This window comes from Protobothrops mucrosquamatus, unplaced genomic scaffold (assembly GCF_001527695.2).
Source record: "Protobothrops mucrosquamatus isolate PMUCROS unplaced genomic scaffold, P.Mucros_1.0 scaffold1636, whole genome shotgun sequence".
Classification (NCBI taxonomy): Eukaryota; Metazoa; Chordata; class Lepidosauria; order Squamata; family Viperidae; genus Protobothrops; species Protobothrops mucrosquamatus.
In genome coordinates, this window is record NW_015387795.1 from 9686 (window position 1) to 35343 (window position 25658).

At 37.4% G+C, this 25658-nt stretch overlaps 1 protein-coding gene across 1 annotated transcript in view; it reads right to left on the reverse strand.

Moving 5' to 3' along the window:
• LMCD1 (LIM and cysteine rich domains 1) overlaps positions 1-25658 on the reverse strand; it is a 60834-nt gene that overhangs the window by 3467 nt on the left and 31709 nt on the right. Inside the window, exons 2-4 of the mRNA XM_015822661.1 lie at positions 25146-25234; positions 20169-20424; positions 7935-8270 (exon numbers count right to left, since the gene is read on the reverse strand). Of these exons, the coding sequence (XP_015678147.1) occupies positions 7935-8270; positions 20169-20424; positions 25146-25234 (681 nt within the window). The remainder of the gene's footprint in view (positions 1-7934; positions 8271-20168; positions 20425-25145; positions 25235-25658) is intronic.

Below are 25658 nucleotides of genomic sequence, written 5' to 3' on the forward strand. Positions count from 1 at the left end.
CAGAGATCCGGGTGATCCCGGATCTCCCCTCCTTCCGCCGCGCCCTAAAGACATGGCTTTTTCAACAAGCGGGTCTGGCCTAGGGAATTTTAGTGGGGTTTTTAAGGGTAATTTTAAGGGTAATTTTAATGATTGGCCTTTTCAAATATTTTCTTTTAATTTGGTTTTAATATAGATATTTATTGTACTGTGGTTTTATGAGGCTGTTAGCCGCCCTGAGTCCGGTGAGGAGAAGGGCGGGGTACAAATTAAATTATAAAATAAATAAAATAAAGGGGTTCTCAACCTTGGCAACTTTAAGACTTGTGGACTTCAACTCCCAGAATTCCTCAGCCAGCAAAGCTGGCTGAGGAATTCTGGGAGTTGAAGTCCACAAGTCTTAAGGTTGCCAAGGTTGAGAACCCCTGCTATAGATTCTTCCTGCTATACATAGTATATTTTGAGTGATTTCCATAGTAGATGACAGCATGTTGGCCTGCCCCATGATAACAAGTAAAAGGTCTCATATATATTTTTTAGTTTTAAACACAAATGAAAACAAAATAAACATCCATTCAGTGAAATGGACTTCTCCCTTTTATCATTTTTGTGGAAACATTCTGAGATGCTCTGTAAAAACATATGGTTCTGATGTTCAGAAATGAGTTTCCTAAGTAAAAATAAAATAGTTGTGAAATCATCTCTGATAATATTGGATTTAGCAATAAAGAAATATAAATGGATAGCTACTTTAGAGTAGCATAATGAATAGTATAAAAAAGATATAGTAACTATAAACTATGGTATAAGCTCACATTTCTCCTTAATACCAGAAGTAACAATAATTTTATTCTGTTGGCTTTCTATACATTGATTTACGATTTGTGAAAAAGACACAGTAAAGTATACATGCCAGATACTAAGTGAAATGAGCCACATATCAATTTCTTACATAAGTGATTCAGAATTATTTATCTGTATTAAGTCAGAGGGAAATGAAAGATTATGCGGTTTTATTTCCTTTTGGACGGGGCTTATATAATGCATTACAGTTTTTACTTCATGTGTGCATTTTGGAGTCTTGGTAATCTATAACTATTCTATGACAGCCTAGAAATTCATTTGATTTCAGTGCCCCAAATTCCCTTCAGTTTCTTAGCTTTATCAACTTTGAGATGTATGGACTTCAGTTCCCAGGGATCCCTAACCAGCCACGTCTTAAAGTTGCTAAGTTTGAGAAACACTGAGCTAGAGAGTGATTTTCTTACCATGGCCATCTTTCAGCACAGATATACCTTTGGGAGCAACACAACCCAACCATAGTTTACAGTAGTTATGGCAGGCAGATTTAGCAGCAGCCCCTCATAGCCCTTCCATTCTCTCTCTGCTATTCCTTTTCTTGCTTATTCTCCATTCTGACATTGCTTTTTCATGCTTGCCCTTGCTGTCCTCCAAGCTGGTTTGAAGCAGCTTTCGGGGAGAGCTGCATGAAATTAGACTAAGGACCTCAAATTGTCCACTCCTTGTTCTACATTTCATTCACCTTCTTTGCCTAGGCCCAATCTAAACTTCTCATAAGGCCTCAAGAAAGGCCACATATTTTAAATATTTAAATTATTTAAATATTAAGTAATTAAACTATTTTGCTTTAGAACAGCTACTAAGAATGGGAAATCATGGTTGCTAAAGGAGAAAAGACTAGATCAGATATTGTGAAGGCTTAGCAAAGGAAAATACTTCTTTCCTAGGCTAAAGATCAAGTCAAAGTAAGCTTGGATCAAAACTGTACAGGAAGGCTGAACTGTTCTCTCCACCTGCCAATTCCTTAGCTAATAGATGCAGACAACCCAGACTCATCCCCAACAGCCTGCGCCTGTCTTCAACAGTGAAGGGACACAGAAAACATCCTGCAGCCAAGAAGAGTCCACACAATTTGCACTACTCAGGTGACCCTGAGGACACAGGTAATACCTCCAAATGGCCTCATCGACTCTCTAAAACACAGGTGTCAAACTTGATTGTGTCACATGATGTATCGTGATGTATTGCAACATTTTTTGCCTTTGCAGAGCTAAGGTGGGCTTAGCCTGTGCGTGACGCACCCAGCCCACGGGCCGCCAGCTTGACATCCCTGCTCTAAAAGAATGCAAATGACTGGCTGTCCGCAAGGAATATAAATCATTCCATTCCCCACCATCCAGTCAGAGCTGAAGAAGCTTCTTGGATGAGAAGCGAAACATCTTCAAAGAAAAACAAGAAAGTCCAGCTGGCTCATGAAAAAGCACCTTTGGGACAACCATGACCTGGATGACTGAGAATCTCCATAGCCCTTAGTCAATATTGACAAGACTTTCATTTTGTTTCAGGGGAAATGAAAATATTTTCTTCAGAAAAATCTTCTGCCCACAACATCCCCTTTTCATAGGAGGTTAAACTTGGCCCATGATGGATTGTCTCAGTCAATTTGTTGTTCTTTTTGCTGTTAAAGCCCAGAGTAAATTTCTCCAGAAAAATACCAGGATGGCCAATACACCTCTTTCCTTAAACCATTAGAAGCCTGCAATCAACAGCAAAGCTTCTTGTAGTAGTAGTAGTAGTAGTAGTAGTAGTAGTAGTAGTAGTGGTGGTAGTAGTAGTAGTAGTAATAATAATAATAATAATAATAATAATAATAATAATAATAATAATAATAATAATAATAATAATAATAATAAAGTTGGAAGAGACCTTGGAGGTCATCTAGTCCAACCTCCTGCTCAGGCAGGAAACCCTATACCATTTCAGACAAATGGTTGTTCAGTCTCTTCTTAAAAACCTTCAGTGTTGGAGCATTCACCGCTTCTGGAGGCAGGTTGTTCCACTGGTTAATTGTTCTAACTGTCAGGAAGTTTCTCCTTAGTTCTAGGTTGCTTCTCTCCTTGATTAGTTTCCAGCCATTGTTTCTTGTCCTGCCTTCAGGCGCTTTGGAAAATAGCTTGACTCCCTCTTCTTTGTGGCAGCCCCTGAGATATTGGAACACTGCTATCATGTCCCCCCTCCTCATGATAGCATGATTTGGATAGTTACTACTTCAGAAAAAAAACTCTTTAAAATAAATTAGAAAGATTTATCCAGTCAGTGAACAGATGGTGACAAGAGATATAAAAGATATTTGGGCATTTTATCTCCTTGCAGTGCTAAATCAAGATCCACATTCCAAGAAGATTAATGGAGTCACATGGCTTATGGTCCCAGACTCCATGTGCTCACCTCTCAGCTTTATCCCCAGAGTCCCACTAATATTTTCCACTAATTCTAATTCTAAACACAAGAAAAGGAGAAAGTACAATAACAGAACAATTACAAGGAAAGAAAGAAAGAAAAGAAAAGAAGGAAGGAAGGAAAGGAAAGGAAAGGAAAGGAAAGAAAGAAAGAAAGAAAGAAAGAAAGAAAGAAAGAAAGAAAGAAAGAAAGAAAGAAAGAAAGAAAGAAAGAAAGAAAGAAAGAAAGAAAGAAAATATTATAGTTACAATGCAATTTAAATTTGGAGTGCATACCTTCAGGTCATAATTACTAAAAAGTAGGCAATTGCTGGAGGCCCCCTCAATTACCTTTTTGTCATGTTAGACAAGAAATACTTGAACATTATACTGTAAGTTATCAAATAGGTTTATCCTGATTGACTAAGGAATACTTCAAAGCTTCCATTTTAAAGACTATGATTTGTTTTGTTTTTTAAGAGACACATAGAGAAGTACAACCTATGATTTCAAGATCTGGCATTAGGATTTGTATCTACTTCGTTATGCCAGGAAAACTTAAGCCATTGTGGTTAAGCAAGTGCTGACATTTTTACAGTTACTTTTTATGGGATGGCTCTTGGCTTAAAAAATGCACTGGAATAAGAAGCAACACCAGTTAGTTGTTTAGTACTGAATATACTATTCATTGAAGACAATAATGATTAAACTTCATGTTTTTGCCAAATAACTGAATCAAGATAATGTTTAATATCCAACTGATTGTATATCCCAAAATGCACTCTACATGGGAGCTGTTTGTCACCTTTAAGCCTGGGGCCAGGTTATCTGAAAGAACATCTTTTCCAAGTTATATCTACCTGACCCATCAGAGTGAGGAGGCAGGGTATGCTACTGGTTCCCTCTCTTAAAAAGGTCCATCCGGTAGAACCAAGAAGGGCTTTTTCCACGATGATTCCCTCATCATACTTGCCGAAAGATTGGCCTCCACTTTAACACTCTTTCGAAACCCTTAAGATATTCTATAGTTTTGCCAATGGGCCTGGGGATACCAGGGTGATATGGAACCCATGAAGTGGTTGGTTTGATTGTTGTTACCAGGGGAATGGTGATTTATTGGGGTTTGTATTGAGCTTTTATTCTTGTAAGTTGCTTGGAGTCACTTTGACTTAGATAGCAGCAATAGCAATAGCCCTTAGAGTTATGTACCACTTCACAGTGCTTTCCAGCCCTCTCTAAGTGGTTTACAGAGTCAGCCTGTTGCCCCCAACAACCTGGGTCCTCATTTTACCGACCTCAGAAGGATGGAAGGCTGAGTCGACCTTGAACCTGGTAAGATTCGAACTGCCAAATTGCAGGTAGCCAGCAGTCAGCAGAAGTAGCCTGCAGTACTACATTTTATTTATTTATTTATTTAATTAATTACATTTATATCCCGCCCTTCTCCTTGCGGACTCAGGGCGGCTAACAATTAGATAAAATACAAACATACAATACACCTATTAAAATTAATTAAAAAGAAATATTTAAACTAATCTGATTAACCACTGTGCCACCATGGCTCATAGATGGCCATATATATTTTCTAAATAAATAAATGATGAAATCATCCCAAGTAGCTCAGGTTATGTCCAGGAGGTTTCAGGAGCTGTCTCCTCTTATATCAGCCTCTTTGCTCCCTAAGAATTGATGGAAAGTCTTTCCTTTGGGCTCGTCATATGGGTTTAGCACACAACAGAAAGAGACATTTAATGTCTTCCCCAGTTGGAACAGCTTTCTCAGTGTTGGCATTCAAAGCTGGACTTCCCTGACTTAGGAGGTCACGTTTACACCATCTCAGTGGCTTTTCTGCCAACAAGTGACTTTCCTCCACAGGCAGCACAACTGTTAGAAAATATAATATGCTGCTTCCGACTGCTTTATAATTTGTATAAGGACATTTTTTGATTGATTTTTGGTTTTGTCTTTTATACATTTTAATTTGGGTATTATTTTAAATACTGGAAAGCTGCCCTGAGTAATCCTTAAAGCATTTGATAGGAAAAAATAGAAATATTTTTAAGTATGCATGGAATGTATGTATGTATGAACATATAAATAAACAGCCTTAGTATATGGCTTAGAAGCAAGTTTTTACCTCAACCTATGCTCTTAACAGTTATTGGAAATCTAGAGGAGATTGGCAGACAACTATCAAGTCCAGACTTGTAGGCTAGACTGGGGAGTTGAAAAAAACAACTTGGAACAAGAATAGCCAAATGCTTCTGAATCGTTGCCAAGAAAGTTGCACTAATAAAATCATCAAGAGTTGAGCTCAAATTGAAGGAGGCTTTACTTTTATCTTCCACATTTCTGTATTGGAGCAGGGCAGAAAAAGAGTTCTTTTGGCCAAACTAGAAAGCTAAGAATTTTGGGTTGCTTAAATTGAAGCTTTAATAGGATACTATCCCTCACTTTGGGAACCCAGTCTATTTTGCTTCTTCAGCAACAATAATTACTTGTTATTTACGTATACAATACATAATCCATAAATTTTGGCTAGGAACCTCCCAGAATTGGTTATAAGATGGATGGCTAGACAAATGTTTTAAACAAATGAATTAAAAATTCCTGGTCTTATTTCAAGTGTTACCCTTGAAATTCCTCATCTATCAAAAAAAAAAGAAGAACATTGTGTAGAATTTATGCGGTGCCCTACACTGGGGTTAAAATCCAGAAGATAGCAAGGGCTTCATTAAAGATGTTTTGGAATGTAAAGCCCATTTCATCAAAAACAAGAACTATGTTGTCTGTAGCTTTAGACAGTGGCTGTTCAGCAATAACAGAACTTTGTGCTATAAAATGTTGGCATTTTTCACAAAATTCCAGCACTGTTCTGACAGATAAAGAGTATCGGAATGAGAAGTATAAACAAGTTTAAGAAAATGATGGAAAGTTTAATACTGTGTTGTTTTCTACTAAGAATTTTAAAAGTTTTAAAAAATTACAAAAATATAAGGATCCTTGTAGAATTGTGCTGGAATTTATAAATCAGATTATACTTTGATATAGTAATAAAGATGTATAAATGAATGTCAATAAAAATACACGTAGCCTTAAATGTCTCAATGAATGCATGAGACAAGTCTCAAAATGCTTAATGTTGTTTTCTTAGAATGCAAAAACTCTTCAGTGGAAGCATTTAGCTGTACAATTACTTTTAAAATGAAGTTAGCCTTTCCACTGATGTTTATAGAATACTAAGTAAAGTTTTAAATCTCCTAGAAAGTAAACACCCGCAGTTACATATTTACTTGAGGGATGATTTTGTAGTCAAAATTATTTCATCATGCCATGATGGTATTCACAACACTTTTAATAAAAGCCTCTGCCACTAGTAAGTTTTTATTTCCTGAGGTGATGCAGCCTTTCCTAAGACTGAGCTGCTGCTATAACAACATGTAATGCAGACTAAGAAAAATATGTTTCTCCAAACCAACCAACAAGCAAGGCCAAACTTCTCTTTGTGCTCTGGGGAAGAGCAATGCCAAAACCTATGCAGCAGATTACAATCACGACTTTCCTATCGGTCTCTCTGCTCATAGCTTTTAAATCACGTTGGAAGAATTCTGGGAGATGAAGTCCATATATCTTAAAGTTGCTGAGGTTGAAATACTGATTTAAATGACAAGGGGAAAAAAGAATCCTCTTACAGACTGCTGTTTTTGGAAATGGCTATTTTGAAAGTAGTACCTTAACCTATACAGGTTGCCCATAATTTTAACACCAACACTTGGAAGATCAAAAAGCAGTTCAGATGATCTCTGTATGATTTCCATCTATCAAAGTGCTTCAGGGATACTCTCTCTCTCTCTCTCTCTCTCTCTCTCTCTCTCTCTCTCTCTCTCTCTCTCTCCCTCCCTCCCTCCCTCTCTCTCCCATCCATTTTATATGGCTGCCCAAAATATGACTCTAAGTGGGTACAATAGCAATAATAAAATAGCAATATAAAACATCTATGATTAAAAACATTAATATTAGGATTAGAAAGCTAAGAGAAAGCATTAGATATTACAAACAATGGAAACTCCCCATCATCTCACCCTTCCCTTAAGATTCCTTGGACTATTAACACAGCAAAGTTTTGAGGGAGTTCAGGAGGTTTGACAGGGATGAGGTCAATCTCACCCTGGAGGAGGGTGGTGGTGGTTGATGTTCCACAGGGTGGGTTCAAGGCAGAAGAGGACCCACAACATTCTTCTTCTGCCAGACCTGAGCAGGAAAAGGCAGTCCTCCAAATGACCTGGCTCCATGCCAAGAAGGGATTTCATAGAATGTCTTTCCAAGGCCGAACTCTACAATATTTTTGCTTTGTTTATTTCAGCACCTCTTCTGGCAGTCACTTCATGTCTAATACTTCTGCTGTTGGATTTTTTACCATTTGTACTGGCAGCATTATTGTCTTCATTGTTCATGACTATTATGTTTGTGAACTAATTAGGCTTAAACTTTGGGTGCAATTACATGTATCTAAAAGAATTGTAGCATATCTGAATCCACATACCTTCTGTATTCCCTAAAGCCACATACCTTCTATATTCCCATCTTTCAATCAAGTAAGATTTGATAGGATTTTATGTATTTCATATTTGAATATCCAAGCTACACCCATTAATTATATACTTTTTTAAAAAATGCATTTTCCCCAAACTCTGAAACACTGTGTTGATGACTTACCGAGTCCTGCCCTTTTGATAGATGGCCCAATGTGCCATTGGTTGAAGCTGGTTCCTTACTTGCTGCAGTATTTTTATCAGATTGCTTTCCTTCTTCTTTGGTAGCTCCCCCTTGACCCAGCAGTGCAACTTCTCCAACTCCAAGAGCATTGTCTTTATACTGCTTAATAAACTCTTCCATCAACTTGATTTCATTCTCCGAAAGGCCCCGACATTGGGAAGGGTCCTGATCATAAAGAGGAAGTTGCCTCATCAACCTTCTACGACGGTAATAAGCACCTTCTGTGCCAGCCACGGGTTGCATTTCCTTTGAAATCAAACTCATATATTGGGTTGCCTGAAGAAAGTGGAGAAATACAAATTTAGGATAAAGAGGCACACAATCACAGCCTTGAAAAAGCAGAGCAAGTCTTCACCCTGTCAGTTGAGTGCAAAGTCCTTGCATCTCCGCTGTGGTTTGAGCAGTCATTTTCTGCTCAGCAGCCCAAATACCTGGGGTTTCTTCCCTTCTGTCCAACCACAGGACATTAAGTACTCTGTTCACGCGTATTCAGAACAGAAACAATAGGAGGGTGGTTTTTTATGAAGACGATTGTGTTAACAATGCAGTTAATACTTTCAACATAAATATTCTAACATCTATACATAATAAAACACGCAACAGTAGTACAGTACAGGTAGTCCTTGACTTAGGACCACAACCGAAATTTGCATTGATAAGCAGGACAGTTATTAAGTGAATGTTGGTCCATTTTACCATCTTTCCTGCCACAGTTGATAGATAAATCACTGTAGCTGTTAAGTTAGTATCACAGTTGTTAAGTGAATCTCGACTTTGCTTGACAGAAGGTCGCAAAAGGTGACATGACCATGAGGATGCTGCAATGATCCTACGTGTGAAAAAGTCATGTCTCTTTTTTTTCAGTGCTGCTGTGACTTGAAACCGTCACTGAATAAATGGTTGCAAGAGGGACTATCTGTATAATGAATATTACATACTGAGTCTAGATATTTGGGTAAGTGAAGGTAAAAGAAGGCTTGGCATATCCTTTGTTACCTCGACACAAGGAATCAAATGCTTTGATACAGATCCTGTTAGGGAAATGTTGAATAAGACCAAATTTCCTCTTTTCAACTAAAGCAGAGGTAGAATCATGGAATGAGTTGGATTCAGATGCAGGGACCACAGAATCTGGGAAACCAAGCTTTGGCTACCAGGAAACTTAAACTAAATATCTCCATGAAAGTGAATTTTATATTTATAATTAAACTCAAATATTTAATTTTTAATAAGCTTTTTAGTGGCTGTTTACCAAAAGCAATCAAAACCTGCCTGTGTGATATGGTCTGCCTGTGTGATGTTTTTCTGGAACAAAATAGAAACATGGACCACAGCCACTTGAAGGCTACTTCTCTCGCTATTCTCCATCTGAAGGTAACATACCATTCTCCTGCCAGTTGTTGAAATTGCAAATAGTTTGGCTCTGCCTTGTTCACTCTCAATTTGCACAACATTCTACAAACACAACACATTTTTGAAAGGCCCAGTACTACAAAAATGGGGAAAAAATAGTAAAAATCTCAGCCTCTTTGACTTTTTTTGGAATCTCTAGTGTCTAGGAAATATTAATTATGAGTCTGGGGACATGCTTCCTATTTATGATAGATTACTTTCGAATGGTTGCCAACATTTAGCTGGCTAAAAGCCATTAAAAAGCAAGTTTGCTGTAATAGTTAATCACCAGCTGCCATGCCTTATAAATTCCCTGTGGTGCACAAATAATACTGGTGAGATATTAATGGTTCTCACTTAATACTTAAGGAAAAGTAGAAACAATATAGAGCTTGTATAGTGTCTAAAATGTTTCTTGGTCTGCCTTAGAAAAAGAACCAATATACACCAATTTGGCCTCCCTTGAAGCCTGAGAATTCTGGGAAATGAAGTCCCAGCACATCTAAAGAGAGTTAAATTAGAAACTGCTACTTCATCTTTGCTTCCCCAGCACCTTCCTTTTTTAACGCAAAATTAATGGAAAAGCTTGATGGTTACCAACAATAAAGGACAATTATTATTTTTAATTCAAGTATTCAGTCCAGTGCTATAAGAGAAACAGATAATGTTAATATTTTATTTGGATATTCTTTTTCTATCACAACAAGAACAGTTTATCAGTAAACATGATTTATTTAGTTGGTTATTTATATCGCCACCCATCTTACCTAAGTGACTTTGGATGACTTACATAATTAAAACAACAATTAGGAATAAAGCAAAATAAATCCCATTTAAACCAATTAAAGCAGTTAATTAAAACAATAAATTACTAACAGTGCAACCAACCAGCATCGCTGGATCTCCAAGTCTTAAGAGACTTCCTGAGGGCCAGCAACATTTAGCTTAATCTAAAGGGTCCAGATAATCTGCTTCATCCAGGATTCTTTGAAGCTGTTGCATGACCACCTTCTCAACAACCTTCCCTAAAATGGGAAGGCTGAATATTGGATCAAAGTTGTTGAATACAGCTGGAGCCATTGAGGGCTTCTGGAGGTGTATGTGAACCACTGCTTCCTTGAGAGGCAGAGGAACAACCCCCCCTCCTCAAAGCTAGGATCCAACTGAATGTCATCTCCTGAGAGGCCTTTATCAACCAGGAGGGACGTGGATCTCAACACCATAAACAGATGGCTAAATGCACAGTCATGAGGACCGGTCCATTTTATCAGCCCAACAGTCCTCCCAGATAACAAACAAGACAATGCTCCATGAATGTCCATAGGACTTGCACCAAGACTGGTGTCCAATTGAGAGTGAATCCAAATGATTTTATCAAACAGATGCCCTGCTTTTTCTTCTGTGTGAACCTATAGATGAACCTCTTTATCCAAGGTAGCTGAAATAACGGTGAAGAGATATTGACATTTTGCCACCCTTACTGTCATAGACTAGACTAGTTTAGTCAAGTTCACTCCTTGTTGACCACCAGCATTGTTCTAACTGTCTTATAACCCTTTTCATTTCCCTCATTTTCTGGGAATTGTTGAGATCCATGGAAAAGAAAAAACTGCATTGGCATGAACTAATCCAAAGCCACGGCCACCCTCCCATTCCAGAGTGGGTATCAACTGACCTTGGCTGCACCATGTTACAGACCATCAGAAACAACCCCCACTTCTCTTGGAACCCATCTGGGTCCATCAGTTGCTGAGGGTGGAGCAATTGAAAAGATCCCACCTCTCTGCCATGAGGTGCAGTGCCAGACAATCTCATGGCTACCAGAGAGTAGCCTGACCATAGCAGCAGAGCCGCAGATAGCTCCCCCAATTCTAGATTATCTTACCTTCATTTGAACAAGAGAACCAGATCAGGTGTGTGACCACTGTCATGAGTCAGGCCCTAAATAACCTAGGACAGGTCCATAGTGGTCATGAACTCTTCAGTAGCCTTAGACCAGGTGTCTTCAAACTTGGCCCTTTTATGACTTGTGGACTACAACTCCCAAAATTCCTCACCAGGCACACTCGCTGAGGAATTCTGGGAGTTGAAATCCACAAGTCATAAAAGGGCCAAGTTTGAAGACCCCTGCCTTAGACCTACAGAAGCCAGACTGAAGTCTTTTAGAACAATAAGCCTGAGAAACTCTATGGGCAACCCAGAAGTGGAGTCAATCAGAGAAGTCACTATGTAGCAGGAAGGCTACTAGCACCAATCTCAACTGATCCCTAGAGTCCAGCTTAATAAATTATGTCTCACATCTGGTGACCTGTGGAATAATATCTCTGAGAACCATTCCCAGATGGTAACCCTATTGCTAATCTGGAGTCTTGATTGATGCCACACCTGAAACCCAGGTACATTTATAAGAGGGGAACATTCCTTTCTGAACCCAGTGAGACATCAGTAGTACATGTCAAGTCAGCCCTCATCCATGATGAAATTACAGATGAGAGATGTCTTAGTACAGTGTGACCTGGCATTCAGTAGCAATAACTGAATGACACTGCAGATTAATTCACAGAGATAACAGGGTGATTAATTCTAAATTAACATTTAGGAGAAGCTATTGTTGGCACAGCTGATGGATCAGGATTGAAAAAACAGGGACATTTCTGTTTTTGCAGTGCAAATTATTCAGAGGCAGCCAGTTGGCTAGCCAGTGTTTTTAGAAGAAAGGCTTCCAGATGTATTAATTCAATTTATTTCCATCTTGGTCAGCAATTGTCAATGAACTATAGAAAGATTTTTTTTAATATAAACCAGTACTTGCTTGAGGTTTCACTATATGTGGATTTCAAGCCTTTAAACAAGAGATCTGCTGCCCAAATATCAGTACAATATGCACACCAAATAATTGTGGAAGAGTTCAATATGGATAAGGAAGCAATTTTTGTTCACTATATCTGGTAAGAGTTAACAGGAAAGAGTGATGGATTTCAATGCAGAAAACCTGAATCTACCAGCTTAGAGCAGGGATGGGCAATTAATTTTTCCTAGGGGCCACATGAGAAACTAGGACTGTTATGGGAGGATGAACCAATGTAGCCTGATTTGATGTCCTCAGTCACCTCAATTCCTCAGGCTGCTCCAGGAGAGGGGTGAGCATTGCATACGTGCAGAAAAGTGCTTTCTCTCTTCGTCTTCCTGTGGCCGCCAGCTGACTGAAGGAACATAGAGTGACTGCGCAGAGCTGGACTCAATTTATCTTCTCCTGCCCCTGGGGTGAACTTATTTGCATTTGATTTCTAATTTCCAATTGACCTCATGTGAGCCAGACACTGAGAGCCAAAAGGTCAGATGTATCCAGGTCTTGCTTAGAGAGAAGTTAAGGCACCAGGCTGGAAACAAGGAGACTATGAGTTCTAGTCCATAGGTATAAAACCAACTAGGTGACCTTGAGCCACTTTCTCTCTCTCAGTCCTAGAGTATGAAAGCAATGGCAAGTCACTTCCCAGACAATATTGCTAAGAAAATTACAGGAACTGGTCCAGGCAGTCATCAGGATGGAAGGGGCCACACACACACACACACACTAGCTTAAAGCAGGGGTCCCCAACCCCCGGTCCATGGATCAGTTCCAGGCTGCAGCATTCCAGCAACCGGTCCGCACAAACAAGCAAAGCCCCATTCTCGAGATGCGGGCAGCACACAAAACCACGCCCCTCCGGTCTACGGAAAAACCTCTCTCCATGGAACTGGTCCCTGGTGCCCAAAAGGTTGGGGACCTCTGGCTTAAAGCATTGCTGGAGGCCTTTGATAAGAAATACTTGTTTAGAGTAGGAGTGCAGGGAGCACTTTCAGGGCCACAGCCAACATAGTAATGAAAGAAAGCCAAATTAGGGAGATTCCTCCCCTTTCCCCTCCCACCTGTGGTATCTGACCTTGATGCTGACAATAAAATTGATGGACATGTCCCTGTTTGGCACAGCATCTGTCACAAGCTTAGAAGACACACTTTCTCTGACATACACCAAGATAGTACCAGCATGCCATCCACTGTCTCCATAATACACGAGGCATGCTATTCAGCTTTAAAACAATATTGTAATAAAACCCCCACAATTTATTTAGTGCATTTGATATAATGTTTAAAAAGTGTTTCCATGCAACTCAGTACTACCTGTGCATAAACACTGAGTGGTTTTTCCAGCAGTTTCAACTACAATTGAAACTGTGTGGTTCTGCCTGGAATTGTATGGAACAAAGCTTTTGAGGTTTTGTATGAAAAGGATATGCCTGACTACACTATAATTCCCCTATAAATGAAGGCTCTAGAATAAAATAAAAATAAAATAAAAAAATACTACCATAGTTAGATTTAGTTTTAAAATTTTGAAATTTTGGAGAAACTGCATATGTATTTAGACTGGGTTCACAGAAAATGAAAACCATGACGACTTGAGTGCTTTCAGCTTATCATAGTGTGCAAGTCCAGCCATGGTACTTTGTAAACCTTGGTTCGGAGTCAGCAGGTTCTGTACATCTGTCCAGTTACATACTGTAACTGTCCAGTTACAAACTTAGTGATTGTGACTATAGGCAAAAACTTTTCCGTTGTTGTTTAATCAGAAGATTATACTAATGAAAAGTTATTTTTATTGACAATTTGATCCTTACTAGCAATGTAGCTTTACAATGTGCACTACACCAAGGTAGAAAGCCAATTGCCTGTTAGCTAGTATGGTTAGCATAGCTCATGAAGATGTTGGGCACTATAATTTAGCAATATCTGGATATTTTCACTCCTGCCCTACAGTTTTGGAAAATGTTGGGAAGTTCACAGGGATTGATAGCTACATAGAAACAATCTCCCAGAATGTTCTGCAATAATTAGAAGTTCTGAAATTAGTTAAATTAATCTGGATAAGGCCTCCACAAATCTGGACAAAGTTTTCTCTAAACTATGAAGGCCACAAATAACTAATTGTATTGTTTTAGCTGTTAACTGCCTCAGTAGGAAACTTTTAAACAGATGTTGGCAAATCAAACATATCATTCCTGAATGAAACTCACTAGAACAAATTATAATCTAGCCATTTTAGGTTGTGTGAAATCCTATAGCCTGCAAGCAAACGCATATGTACACCCACACACCATTTCTATTGAAGACTTACCTTCCCATCAAGATCTAACGCTGCCTAATACAAATCACTCCTAGCAGGCTCATTGTGCTATTTGCTACTTTTAGCAATGAGGAATGAGGAATAAACACTCATTGGGGCAATAAATACTTTATCTCTTTCCTTCACTAGAGGAAGGAATCATCATACCAAGCAAAATATTTAGTCTTTCTTTTCAATATTTAGTCAAACTTAATATTCTAATCCATATTTGAATAGTGAATGTCTGTTTTCTGCCAATTGGAAAATGTTATAAACATATTTTAATTGGAATATTTATAAAGCATGTTTCACTAAAATGCTGTTTAGGAAGTTTTCTTTATGTAAGATTTCTATGTAACCAACTATTAAATAGGCTAGACCAAAATTTTTCACACTTTTTTCAAGCCATGGAATCTTTTAGCGAAAAGACAAAAATTTCTGAATTGCCTCATCAAGAGACAAAACTTTAGCAATTGAAAATTGGAAAGGTTTGAGTAAATTTTTTTAACGTTTGCTCTCAGTTTCTCATAGAATCCCATCAAGTTCTTGCACTATTCAGAATTCCATGAAACAATTTGAAAAACCCTGGGCTATATGACAAAAACAACACATTATAACTCCTAAGACCAATTATTTGATCCAAGTACAGTAGCTACAACTTGGAAGAGGGATATGCATGTCTGTTGATTTTTATACTAAGTTGCATCGCACTTGAATCCTATTGAAAATATGGAACATAAAACATATTTTTCTTCTTAAACGTTGGCTTCCTCATGCATGAACAAACAGTTCTCTTTTATTGAACATATTTTTCTTCAGCTACTCTTGGAATATCAATTACTTGACTTGTAACACAGTTCATACAGAAACCTTATAGTTTATCTACTCTTGCCACTTTCACTTTGGCTGCACAATATATTACAGATCTTGTACAGATTTTTATTTCCAAGTATTATACTTGCAAATATACTTGCAAATGTATTCTAACACTGATTTATTACCTTTAAATCTATGTGCTGTAGGCTGAATTCCTACACAGATTTAGTTGACTTTGTGCACCATAAAATATAGGATTTACTTTTGAATATACTCATATTGCACTGCTTTGCTAGATACTCAAACCAAGAGCTACTTTACAGGTTGTAAAATCATTCTATGGTAAAAACAAATTTCTGTGCTATACTAATTCATTACACAATACCTTTCACTGAAAGGTTGTAGACAAGAATGACAAAAAGGCAAAAATGATATCTGAAAAGTAAACTATTTTAGTCACTTTTTGGGTTGTTTGTTTTAATGTCTCTGTCATTTAGACAGTAATTTTTATAAATGCAACCTTTGTTTCCTAATTTATGCCTGTTTATTTTGTGTTTACATTCTCAATACTGCCTTCCTTAGACATATATTAATTACTACCTAGGGCAGTCTTTCCCATCCTGGTGCCTTCCAGATGTTCAACTACATTCCTATATTTCCTAGCCAGAATATTTATGAGACAGAACGTATAAGAGTCATGGTCCAACACATCTGGAGAACACTCAGTAGCAAAAGGCAGCTTTTCTCTTAATAATTAAAAAGGGATTTCTAGTAAGTTGACTTATGACATGGAAAGGAATACTTGTCCTATTAAGCTCCCCTTTGATGGTATGGAAGACAGAGAGTTTTCCGGCTTGATGCTCTTCAAACAAGTTGGATGTTAATTCTCACGCTCCCAAGCCACGAATAAAAATCCAAAATAACTGAAAGACAGCAGGTTGGGAATACTGGGAAAAAATTGTCTTCCTTCCACCTCCATTTTTCATTGCCATGAAATTTTAAAAAAAAGTTATTTCTTGCTCTGTTAAGAACCAAGACTGCTGTATGCTACTTTCTTATGAAGTATTACCTATAGCTAATGTAATTCAATGAAGCCTTGAGAATGAAAAGTTTCATCAATGTCTATAACTGCAGTGTTACTTGATTGTTGAAGTTCACTCACATGAGATTTGCAACATAAAAAACCAATCCCTTCCCCAAATCAGTCTATTCAACAATGAACCTACTATTATAAGGGCAGAAAGATATGAGAAAAATGTTTATAATAAACATGAGACAATGAACATTCTTACAAAACACTGATGCATGGAAATGCATTCTAGAGATACAGAAACTTTATGGAAGTCTTTTAAAAAACCATTCCAACAGCTACTGGGAATACACTGTTCCAAATGGTCAGAAAGTGAGTTGCATCTGGAAGACTGAGTTTAGGCTTGGTAGTGAAGAATGAAAACTAAGGTGGTCAGGTATGATTAGTAAAAGGATAGTAGAACACCAAGAAATATAAAGGCAGCAACCTATAGAATTTGAAAAAACATTTGTTTGCTACCAGAAAGAAAGGAAGGAAACGAAGCAGTAATTGAATATGTAACAGATATGTAATGCTGCTTTGGCACTCTGTAGTGGCCAATATAGCATTTTGAAAAGTGACGGTTGCAGTAGTACATATAGACCAGTTTCCAATGAATTCTAAATCCTCTCTTTTTAATTTCAAAAGAAAGCCTTGTAGCTAAATGACATGGGTTTCATTATTGTAAACAGATAGCTTTTGTGCTGGACATCAACTATTTTGCTTTTTAATTTTATTCTGAATTAGACACGTGCTTTTATGCTTTTTAGGAAATATACATAACCAGGTCTGAAAATGCACACCAGAAATTATATTTCAAGTAGATAACAAAAGCTGAAGCCTTACATTAAATTTTCCAATTGTCTCTAATTGTATCACCACTACTCTATTTAAATTGGATGCCCACAAATAAGTATACAGGCATTTAAGATCATTACTCCAAGGTACCAAGAATTGTTCTCTGTTGTTTTGTATCAACATTGTACATATAGTTTCATGACCTATGGTCTGAATAAGACAAGATCAATATTATTGATCCTATTAATAGGTAATAAGTATTAATAGGTAATTACCTGTAGAACATTCATAATTGTCTTATTACCTATTAATAGGTAATTACCTATTAATAGGTAATAAGACAATTATGAATGTTCTAGAGTATTGTCAAATGACTTAATATTCATATATTTCAACTTATTTCATGTAGTACAGAGTCCCCCCCCCGAATTACATTAGTTAAATCTTGGACTAATTTCACAATGCAATCACATCCTCCCCCCCCCCAAGTGTAGTGGAAATACTTGGGATGAGGACATGCTACCAGAGGCTGACAGATATCTCAAGAATCCCAGTTTCATTCCTTTCCAGTGACAATGAACATGCAGAGTTGAGATGAGCTGTAATTTTATAAGGTCATCCAAAGCAACTCTAGAATAATCTTTCTTATATAAGGTGCTGTTCAGTGATTGCCATCTCACTACAACATTGGTACTACATTGATACTATATTACCCACATAAGAAAACTGGTCATGGATAAGTTGTGTCCCCTGACCTCAAATTGGTGACTAAACAAAATATCATACTTTAGTTCTAAATCACATTGTTCATTCAAGCAAAAATCATAAAAAACACAGCTGTCTTAAGAGCTCAAGGAAGCTAAGTCCCCACTGCTCCTTATCCTTTGAGATAGGACATTTTGAAATCCAAAATAAATTTAAAGTAGGCCAATCCATGTAGTTTGCTAGATTTGGATTTTAGACTTCATTTTTTATTGCTTAAAGAAGCTGTTTGATAAGGAGTCCTGAATGGTCCAATAGACCTGCTTTGAAATGGTATTCACCTAGGTCAGGGGTAGGCAACCTTGGCGCTTTTATGACTCGTGCACTTCAAACTCCCAGAATTCCTGAGCCAGCCATGCTGAGGGAAAGGGAGAGGTTTCCAAGCTGAGCCATGCTGGCTCAGGAATTCTGGGAGTTGAAGTCCACGAGTCATAAAAGAGCCAAGATTGCCTACCCCTGACCTAGGTGTACCAGCTTTCCCTTGTAGGAAACAAGAACCAGTCACAAATATCTTCCTATAGTGCTCAATTTAATATACTAATATTAATATAAAAATGCTATAGAGATATAACATAAAGATGGAGGCAATGGAAAGAGGCATTGGAATTTAGTAAGCATAGTTCTATAGCTAAAATGGCAGGTATTGCACTCTAATAATAACAATTGGGAGAAAAGTTATCAGCCTTAGCATAATTTCCATTTTGTGAGTGTAATTCTCATAAAGGCATAAAGGTGACCAGGCTTGCACTGTGCTGTCTAATTTACAGACTGTAAATATAATACTAAGCATTTTTTTTGTTCTACAAATTACAAGGCACTGGTTACTAGATATCACTGCAGTAGGTGTTTATCTTTGTTCCAGTCTACTGCTGCTTACTGTGAGCACAATGGGCTTTGTAATAATAAAGGCCAAGTACTGCCATTTTAGAGTTATTTAATCTAGTCAGCACAATATGATGTGTAATATAATCCCTCTTTCAGTTCCTTGGAAGGCTTTAGGCAGACATAAGGGCAAGTTCAGACTTAATTTGCATGAACACAAGGATGAGATTGTAAAATCTATGGTTCAATTTATTTGTGTGAAAGTGGAGGAAAAAGAGTTTTTGTACTTTTTAGAGTTTGTGTTTGAAGAAAATAAATAAAAAATAAACCACTGACTCCAGTTTTCATATAAATATAACTCTGTAACTAAACATATAAATCGGTGTTTTCAAACAGGTGAACAATCTGCATGAATCATTTTTCTTCAGAAAACTATGTTGCCAACTATTTTTACTTTTTTATTTTTAGCATTATTCTTCAATAACAAGTTTATTTTACTGTAAGTTTATATTGTCTAAAGAAGCTTTCCTAAAGAATAGGGATATTTACCACACTCAAATATGTTTGGTTTTACTTGGCTTTAGTGATATTAATAATGCATTCCTTTGGAAAAACTATTTAATTTCAATGCAAACATATTTGGGTCTTTGAAAAGTCCTAATTATATGATACTAAATATCATTTTTCTTCCAAAATGGCCATGTTTGCATAACAAATTTAGCTTGGTTATTGAATTAACCCAATTCCTAGGCTTGTATAATATACTGGATCTTAATGAAGCAAGCTGGATTCATTTAACATTCCAAGCAAAAGGAACCAAGGAAAAAGAAAAAAAGGAACTAAGGTTTAGCATATAGCACAAATGCAGCTGCTAGGCATTCAGTTTGACTTGGTTTACCTCAGGGGTGTCAAACTGCCGGCCCATGGGCCAGACACGTCATCCGTAAGCTGCGCCCACCCCATTGCTGGCAATGGCAAAACTGTCCTGATACTTTCCGCGACGTCATGTGACGTCGCGAGTTTGACATGACTGGTTTAGCTGGTTAAGGATGTCATGTGAATGAAACTTCATCAGCCATACAAATTTAGCCTGTTGGGAAAGGCAGAGCCAATGTTAGCTTTTCTTTTTTGTGGCCTTCCCAAATTTGGTGGAGAAACAGAAAAATGCAGGGAGCTCTTTGATGGCAATGAAGGGATGGGCCAAGGGTTTCAGGAAGCCCCAGAGAGCAATGACTCCCTATCTGCCTTCTTGCACCATCTCTTTGAAGTGTATGGACTGCCTAGCAGTTATGCAACCTTGTTCTTTACTAACCCGTTACTCTATCTGAAAGGCATCACATTTTCTTCCCAGCCTTGGGCACATTTTCTTACCAGTTTCTGAGTCAATCCAGGTGGAGCCCATTCATATGTAATAGTGTCAAAAGTTGGATCTTTCCGAGATACTATAGGATTAGTGATAATCATGCGGTTCCTTTTATAGATGCGGATTCCATCGCCTCCTTTTACCCGAGCAGTGAGTGAAGAATATTTTGAATCAGCAAGCAAGCGGCCAATTTTCCGATCATCTTCTGCATCGGAGCTCAGGCTGTGATCTTCCTGGCTGCATTTGCATGACTTGCATATTTTCCTGTGGGAGACAAATGAAGTCATATTTTGATATAAGCCCTCACAGGTATGTGCTCTTTTGGTGGCTCAAGGGTGAACCTTAGAATAAACAGCCAAGGTTATAAATCAAAATGGATTATGACATAGAACAAAAGATCTTTCTGGTCAAATGCTATCCAGAAGGAAAAATCTGTAATGAGGATGAACAGAATTTGCAATGGTGTAGAACATAAGACTATAAAAAGCCACACTGTCGAAACCTTGCAGAAAGAGCCTTCAATGACAGAAGCTCTGAGATTTACATAGTGGAAAGCATTCAGTGATTAAAGTTCAATACCTATATTAAACACTCAGTGGCACACAGGAAATATGGAAATGTAGAATTTTGTAGCATTCTAATTAAATAAATAAAATGGGTGAGTTTCTTGTTTCCAATTATAAAAACAGATTGGCATGAATGGGCCCTTCTTGCAGTCTTAATGCCTACATCAGAGCATGCCAGCTGGGGAATTCTGGGAGTTGAAGTCCAGACATCTTAAAATTACTAAGGCTGATAAACATCTACACAGAATAACATTGATACAGCTAACATTGATACAGCTAACATTGATACAGGCAAATGGGGCTTAAGTGGAGTGTCCACATAGTGAACATTCCAGTATTAAAATGCTATACAAATCAGGTCTTCATCCTAAATGGAAGTGCGAGAAATAACAAAGATATAGAATTGTATTCATCATAAAGCAACAGGATATGTATTTTTGTTTTCTGCAGCTGTCACAGGTTAAGGCACTATTCCTAGTCCCTGAAATTGGCTGCCAAGGGCTGCCCAGTAGTAGGAGAGCTACTTCCGGATCTGTTTTGGCTTTGAAGAATACTTGTCAAAAATGTATTCACTCAAGTTGTCAGAGTTTATATTTTTCAACAGTATGAGCAAGATTTCCAAATCCTAACAGGTGAATGGCAAACCCTAAATAAAGCCGAAGAAAAGTGCTTGATGCTGATTTCTAAAATAGGGAAGGTTACTTTGGGCCACAGCTAAAAATTTGGAGGCAAAACACAGTAATTCAACACTGATTTTTTTCATTGAGAGAAATGGTATGTACACTGAGCCTCTGCTAGGTTCATCATGTTATTTCATTAATCATTTCCTCAAATTAAATGTCATCTTTGCATTTCACTGCCACTCCCTCTGCAGTACTCAGAAATCAATTTTTATTTTTCTAATATAGCCAGCAGCTGCAAAAGGTAGCTTGTATCAAAGCTCACACTTCAACGAAAATGTCTGACAAGTAAAACTTGACCAGACTAGTCCTGGTAAGAAATAGATATACAGCCAAACAATACAGAATATTGTGCAGTGTGGAAAATAGTTTGTGATGCAACAAATGGGATGCCTACCTAGGAACGAGAAAAACAAGAAACATTAATTAAAACATAAACCCCATTTAATTTGTATAGGTCAAAGCCCCAACTCTTGAATTCATGTTTTTTTACTTCCTGAATAATTACATCTGTTGCTTTCAACCTGCATTTTTAGTGTCAGAGATAGCTAGTGCCTCATATAGAAGCAATGTGATGTCTGTTTCTAAAAGAACCAAGATTTTATTCATTAATACTTTATCCCAATTTTGGATTACATGAACAATTATCATCAAATATTTTATTCAATTTTTATGTAAATAGGGGAATGGTGGACCTGTTAAGGTATAGAATGACTCCTCAGCTCTAAATAGTTCTAGATTTAGATCTATCACAATACAGGCAAGGCTAATTTGAGAACATCCATGTTAAATATTTTATAGCAAGTGGCAGCCTCTGGCTGATTCTGTCTGAACTTGGAAGCCAAATAGCCTGGAGGAATTCTGGGAACTGAAATGTATACATCTTATAGATCTACACACAAGTTGCTGAAATTGAGAAACACTTATCCAGAGAATACTTAATTTGCTAATTTGGCTCATATACTGCTAAATCAGCAAATACTCCAAGGTGTTTACAACTATGAACAACTAAGGATACTACCAACAACCTTACAGCAGAAATAAAAATAAGGGAAGAAGAAACACTTAGCATAACAGCAACAATGTTTCTCAAAGACGTAACAAAAGACTTCAGTCTTAACCATCTTCTGAAAATCACCAGTGATGGTGATGATCTAATTTTAGGGGAGGAGCTATTACACAGGTGTGGGCCACCATAGAAAATCATTGCCTCTGGGCAATATTCCACTAAACTTGCATAAACTATGGATTTGAAGTACATCCCAGAGAGGACATGGTTTGATTTTATGTGAAAAAGATAGTCCTGGAATTAGGCTAGTCTGAAATAATCTGGTTTTCCCCTCTAATTTTTGAGGCCCAGAAGAAATAGCATCTTATTTTGTTTAGCTTGGTATGCTGTGTGAACACCATCGATTCACGAGAACTTGGACAATTACAGCATACTCAGTAAGGTATAGTTTAAAAAAATCATAGGTTAGCAGAATGTATTAATCCAAAAAATATCAGTGATAACAGTTTCCTGGTTGTTAGTGATTGTTGAATTCTCTTAACTGCTGTGTATTTTTATTTGTTGTAGTTGTGATTGTAACTGTGTTAACGTTTACTTTAAATATTGTTCATTACCCAGATGAGATGGACAGCTGGCTACATAATTTGATTGATTGAATTATTGAATGAATGAATGAGTATGCTTTAGAATGGAAGGGCTATGTGTCCATTTTAGTTCCTGTTTTGTCTACTATGGCTTTTCAGGAAATCTAGTTGTAGACCACAGAACTATACCATCCCAAAAATAGTTAAGAAGCTATTAATTCAAAGATCTATTCTATCTCAAGCCTTGGGCAGAGTTATTTGCAATTCTAATTATCATATATATAATAATCATTGACCTCTCAGATACCCTGTAGCAAAATGTGTGGCCAATAAATTAGACAGACAGACAGACAGACAGACAGACAGAAATCCTTTTGGGAGGACTGACTCTAAACCTAGGTGCTGAATGTTATTGTTCTACTCTGAGCTATGAGCATCTCAAAATAAAGTGTTTGAGAGTAAAACATATATTAGGCAGCAACAAATTTACAGAATACTCAGCATGCATTTGAGAAACTGAGATCCACACAGTGTTTTATAATCTTTTCAAAATCAGAAAGAGAAGGCCATAACTTTTCAGATTTTGTACCTGGCAGTTCATTTAATTAACATATGGTAATATCATTAAACATTATTTTGGGTTCATTATAACCATAACATTAGTGCTGCTGAACATGTGTTTTGCTATGGGAAGAATAATGTTTTGCCAGTACAGCTAGCTGCAAATGGAATCAACATGTCCAATGATTCTAATCTAGATTTCAGTTTCTTTAGAAGCTTTACTGAAACCATATTTAAGTACATATGGTTGGGAATGGGAATAATTTTATATGAAATGAAGCTCATCTTTTTTCAATGATGGGCTCACAAGGAAGAAATCCAAATTTTAGGGTGCTGTTTTTTCATGATTTCTTGTTGGTTATAACTGAAATCTGGAGGAATCTGTATCCAAATAACTCTCACTGATAAAAAAAAGAAGAATCATGATTCATATTGGATGAAAAGTTTCCCCCCCAATAATTTTACTAAAGATTATGCTAAACAGATAAAAGTAATAAAACTACTTAATACAGAAAAACTACAAAAAAAAAGGAAAGAAAGAGATGGAAAAAGAAGTGTCCCCCTTCATCCCAGGCCACTTGCATATTTCCAAATTATTCCCGTGGGAGTGAAGGCTTCAGGGAATGTGGCATTTTTAAAGATGACATCACCGCTGAAAGCCTGGCATCCTTTGACAGAACTATCTGAGCTCCTACCCACTATTGGAAATGCCAGAAGTCAGAGATACACAATTATATAAGCCGGCCTTTTGACAAAGAATGTAACAACTCAAGTGCAGTGAATGAAAAATTAGCAGCATAATGCTACTGATCTAGAAAAGTGACAAAGGGCACAATGCAGTTTTGTAGCCTTGCTACATTGATCTAGAGTTCAATATACTGGGAAAAAACCCCTATACAGGTATTTTTTTAAAAAAACTAGAGATTCTACTAAGCACTTATTGGTAATATGCGTCCAAGTACATTTCTCTAGTTTTGACTTAATGGAAGTGAAATCCAGTAGATTTGAATGTAGGCATGCATGATCTGAACTGTAGACATGGTATTAATATGTTCTTAATGTCTATGTTATAACATGTATGTTCTGAATTTGTGAGCAGGATGAAGACATGTAAGACATTTAATGTAGGGTGAATTCAAGCATCCAATTCAAAATTTTAGAAAAGTAATGAATTAACCAGCCAAATTTTGCCACCACTATTTTTACATTGCAAATCCATCTAACTACAAAAGCATTGAGATAGGAATTACTAAAGCACATTTGATAGAAAAGGAAAAGGCAAGCCAACAATACCCCTTTGTTTGATAGTAATGGATTCTACTAGTATTCTTGCTAACTTATAATCAGGAGTCACCTTTTCCAACTTTTAAATATTATCATAAAACATGCAGCTCACTTTATCAGATGGCACAACCTTTTAATAAAATGTGTTCGTGGGAAAAGATTGTTGACACAACAGACTAATACGAATCTCCTCCCACAGTTTCTATCCTAAAGAACAAATAATATTCATTCATTTACAGTTGCCTTGAACACAAACTAAATGAGAACAGAAAATAAGAGCAAAAGTAGTAAAAATCTTTACCTCCAAGAATGTGGATCAAAACCAGCACACTTTTCTCTGCATTTCAAACAAGGCACACCTCTTCCTGATGGTTGATGGGTAATTGAGACCTAAAGAGAAGAATATTTTTAAATCTATTTTTATTCACTTATACTAGGCTTAATACACATTACTACTAGTACACACACAATATTAAAAACATAACGGAAAGAGCAACTGTAACTGGTCCACTGAAGAGCAAGTTTAATTCAACATAATTAATCAGAGGTAGGCTCCACCCAGCATGTCGCTCTGAACTAGCAGGACGTATCTTTGTTCTGCTAGACCAGTGATGGCAAACCTTTTAGAGACCGAGTGCCCAAACTGCAACCCAAAACCCACTTATTTATTGCCGGGTGCCAGGTGCGCGTGGCCCACAGGGTGGGTGTGGCTGTGGTGGTCATGGCAGATTGGGTGTGTGTGGCCAAGGTGGGCATGATCACCTCGATGTTGCTCGTGGGGAGGGACGCCTGTGGGGGTTGCGCAGGGTTGGGG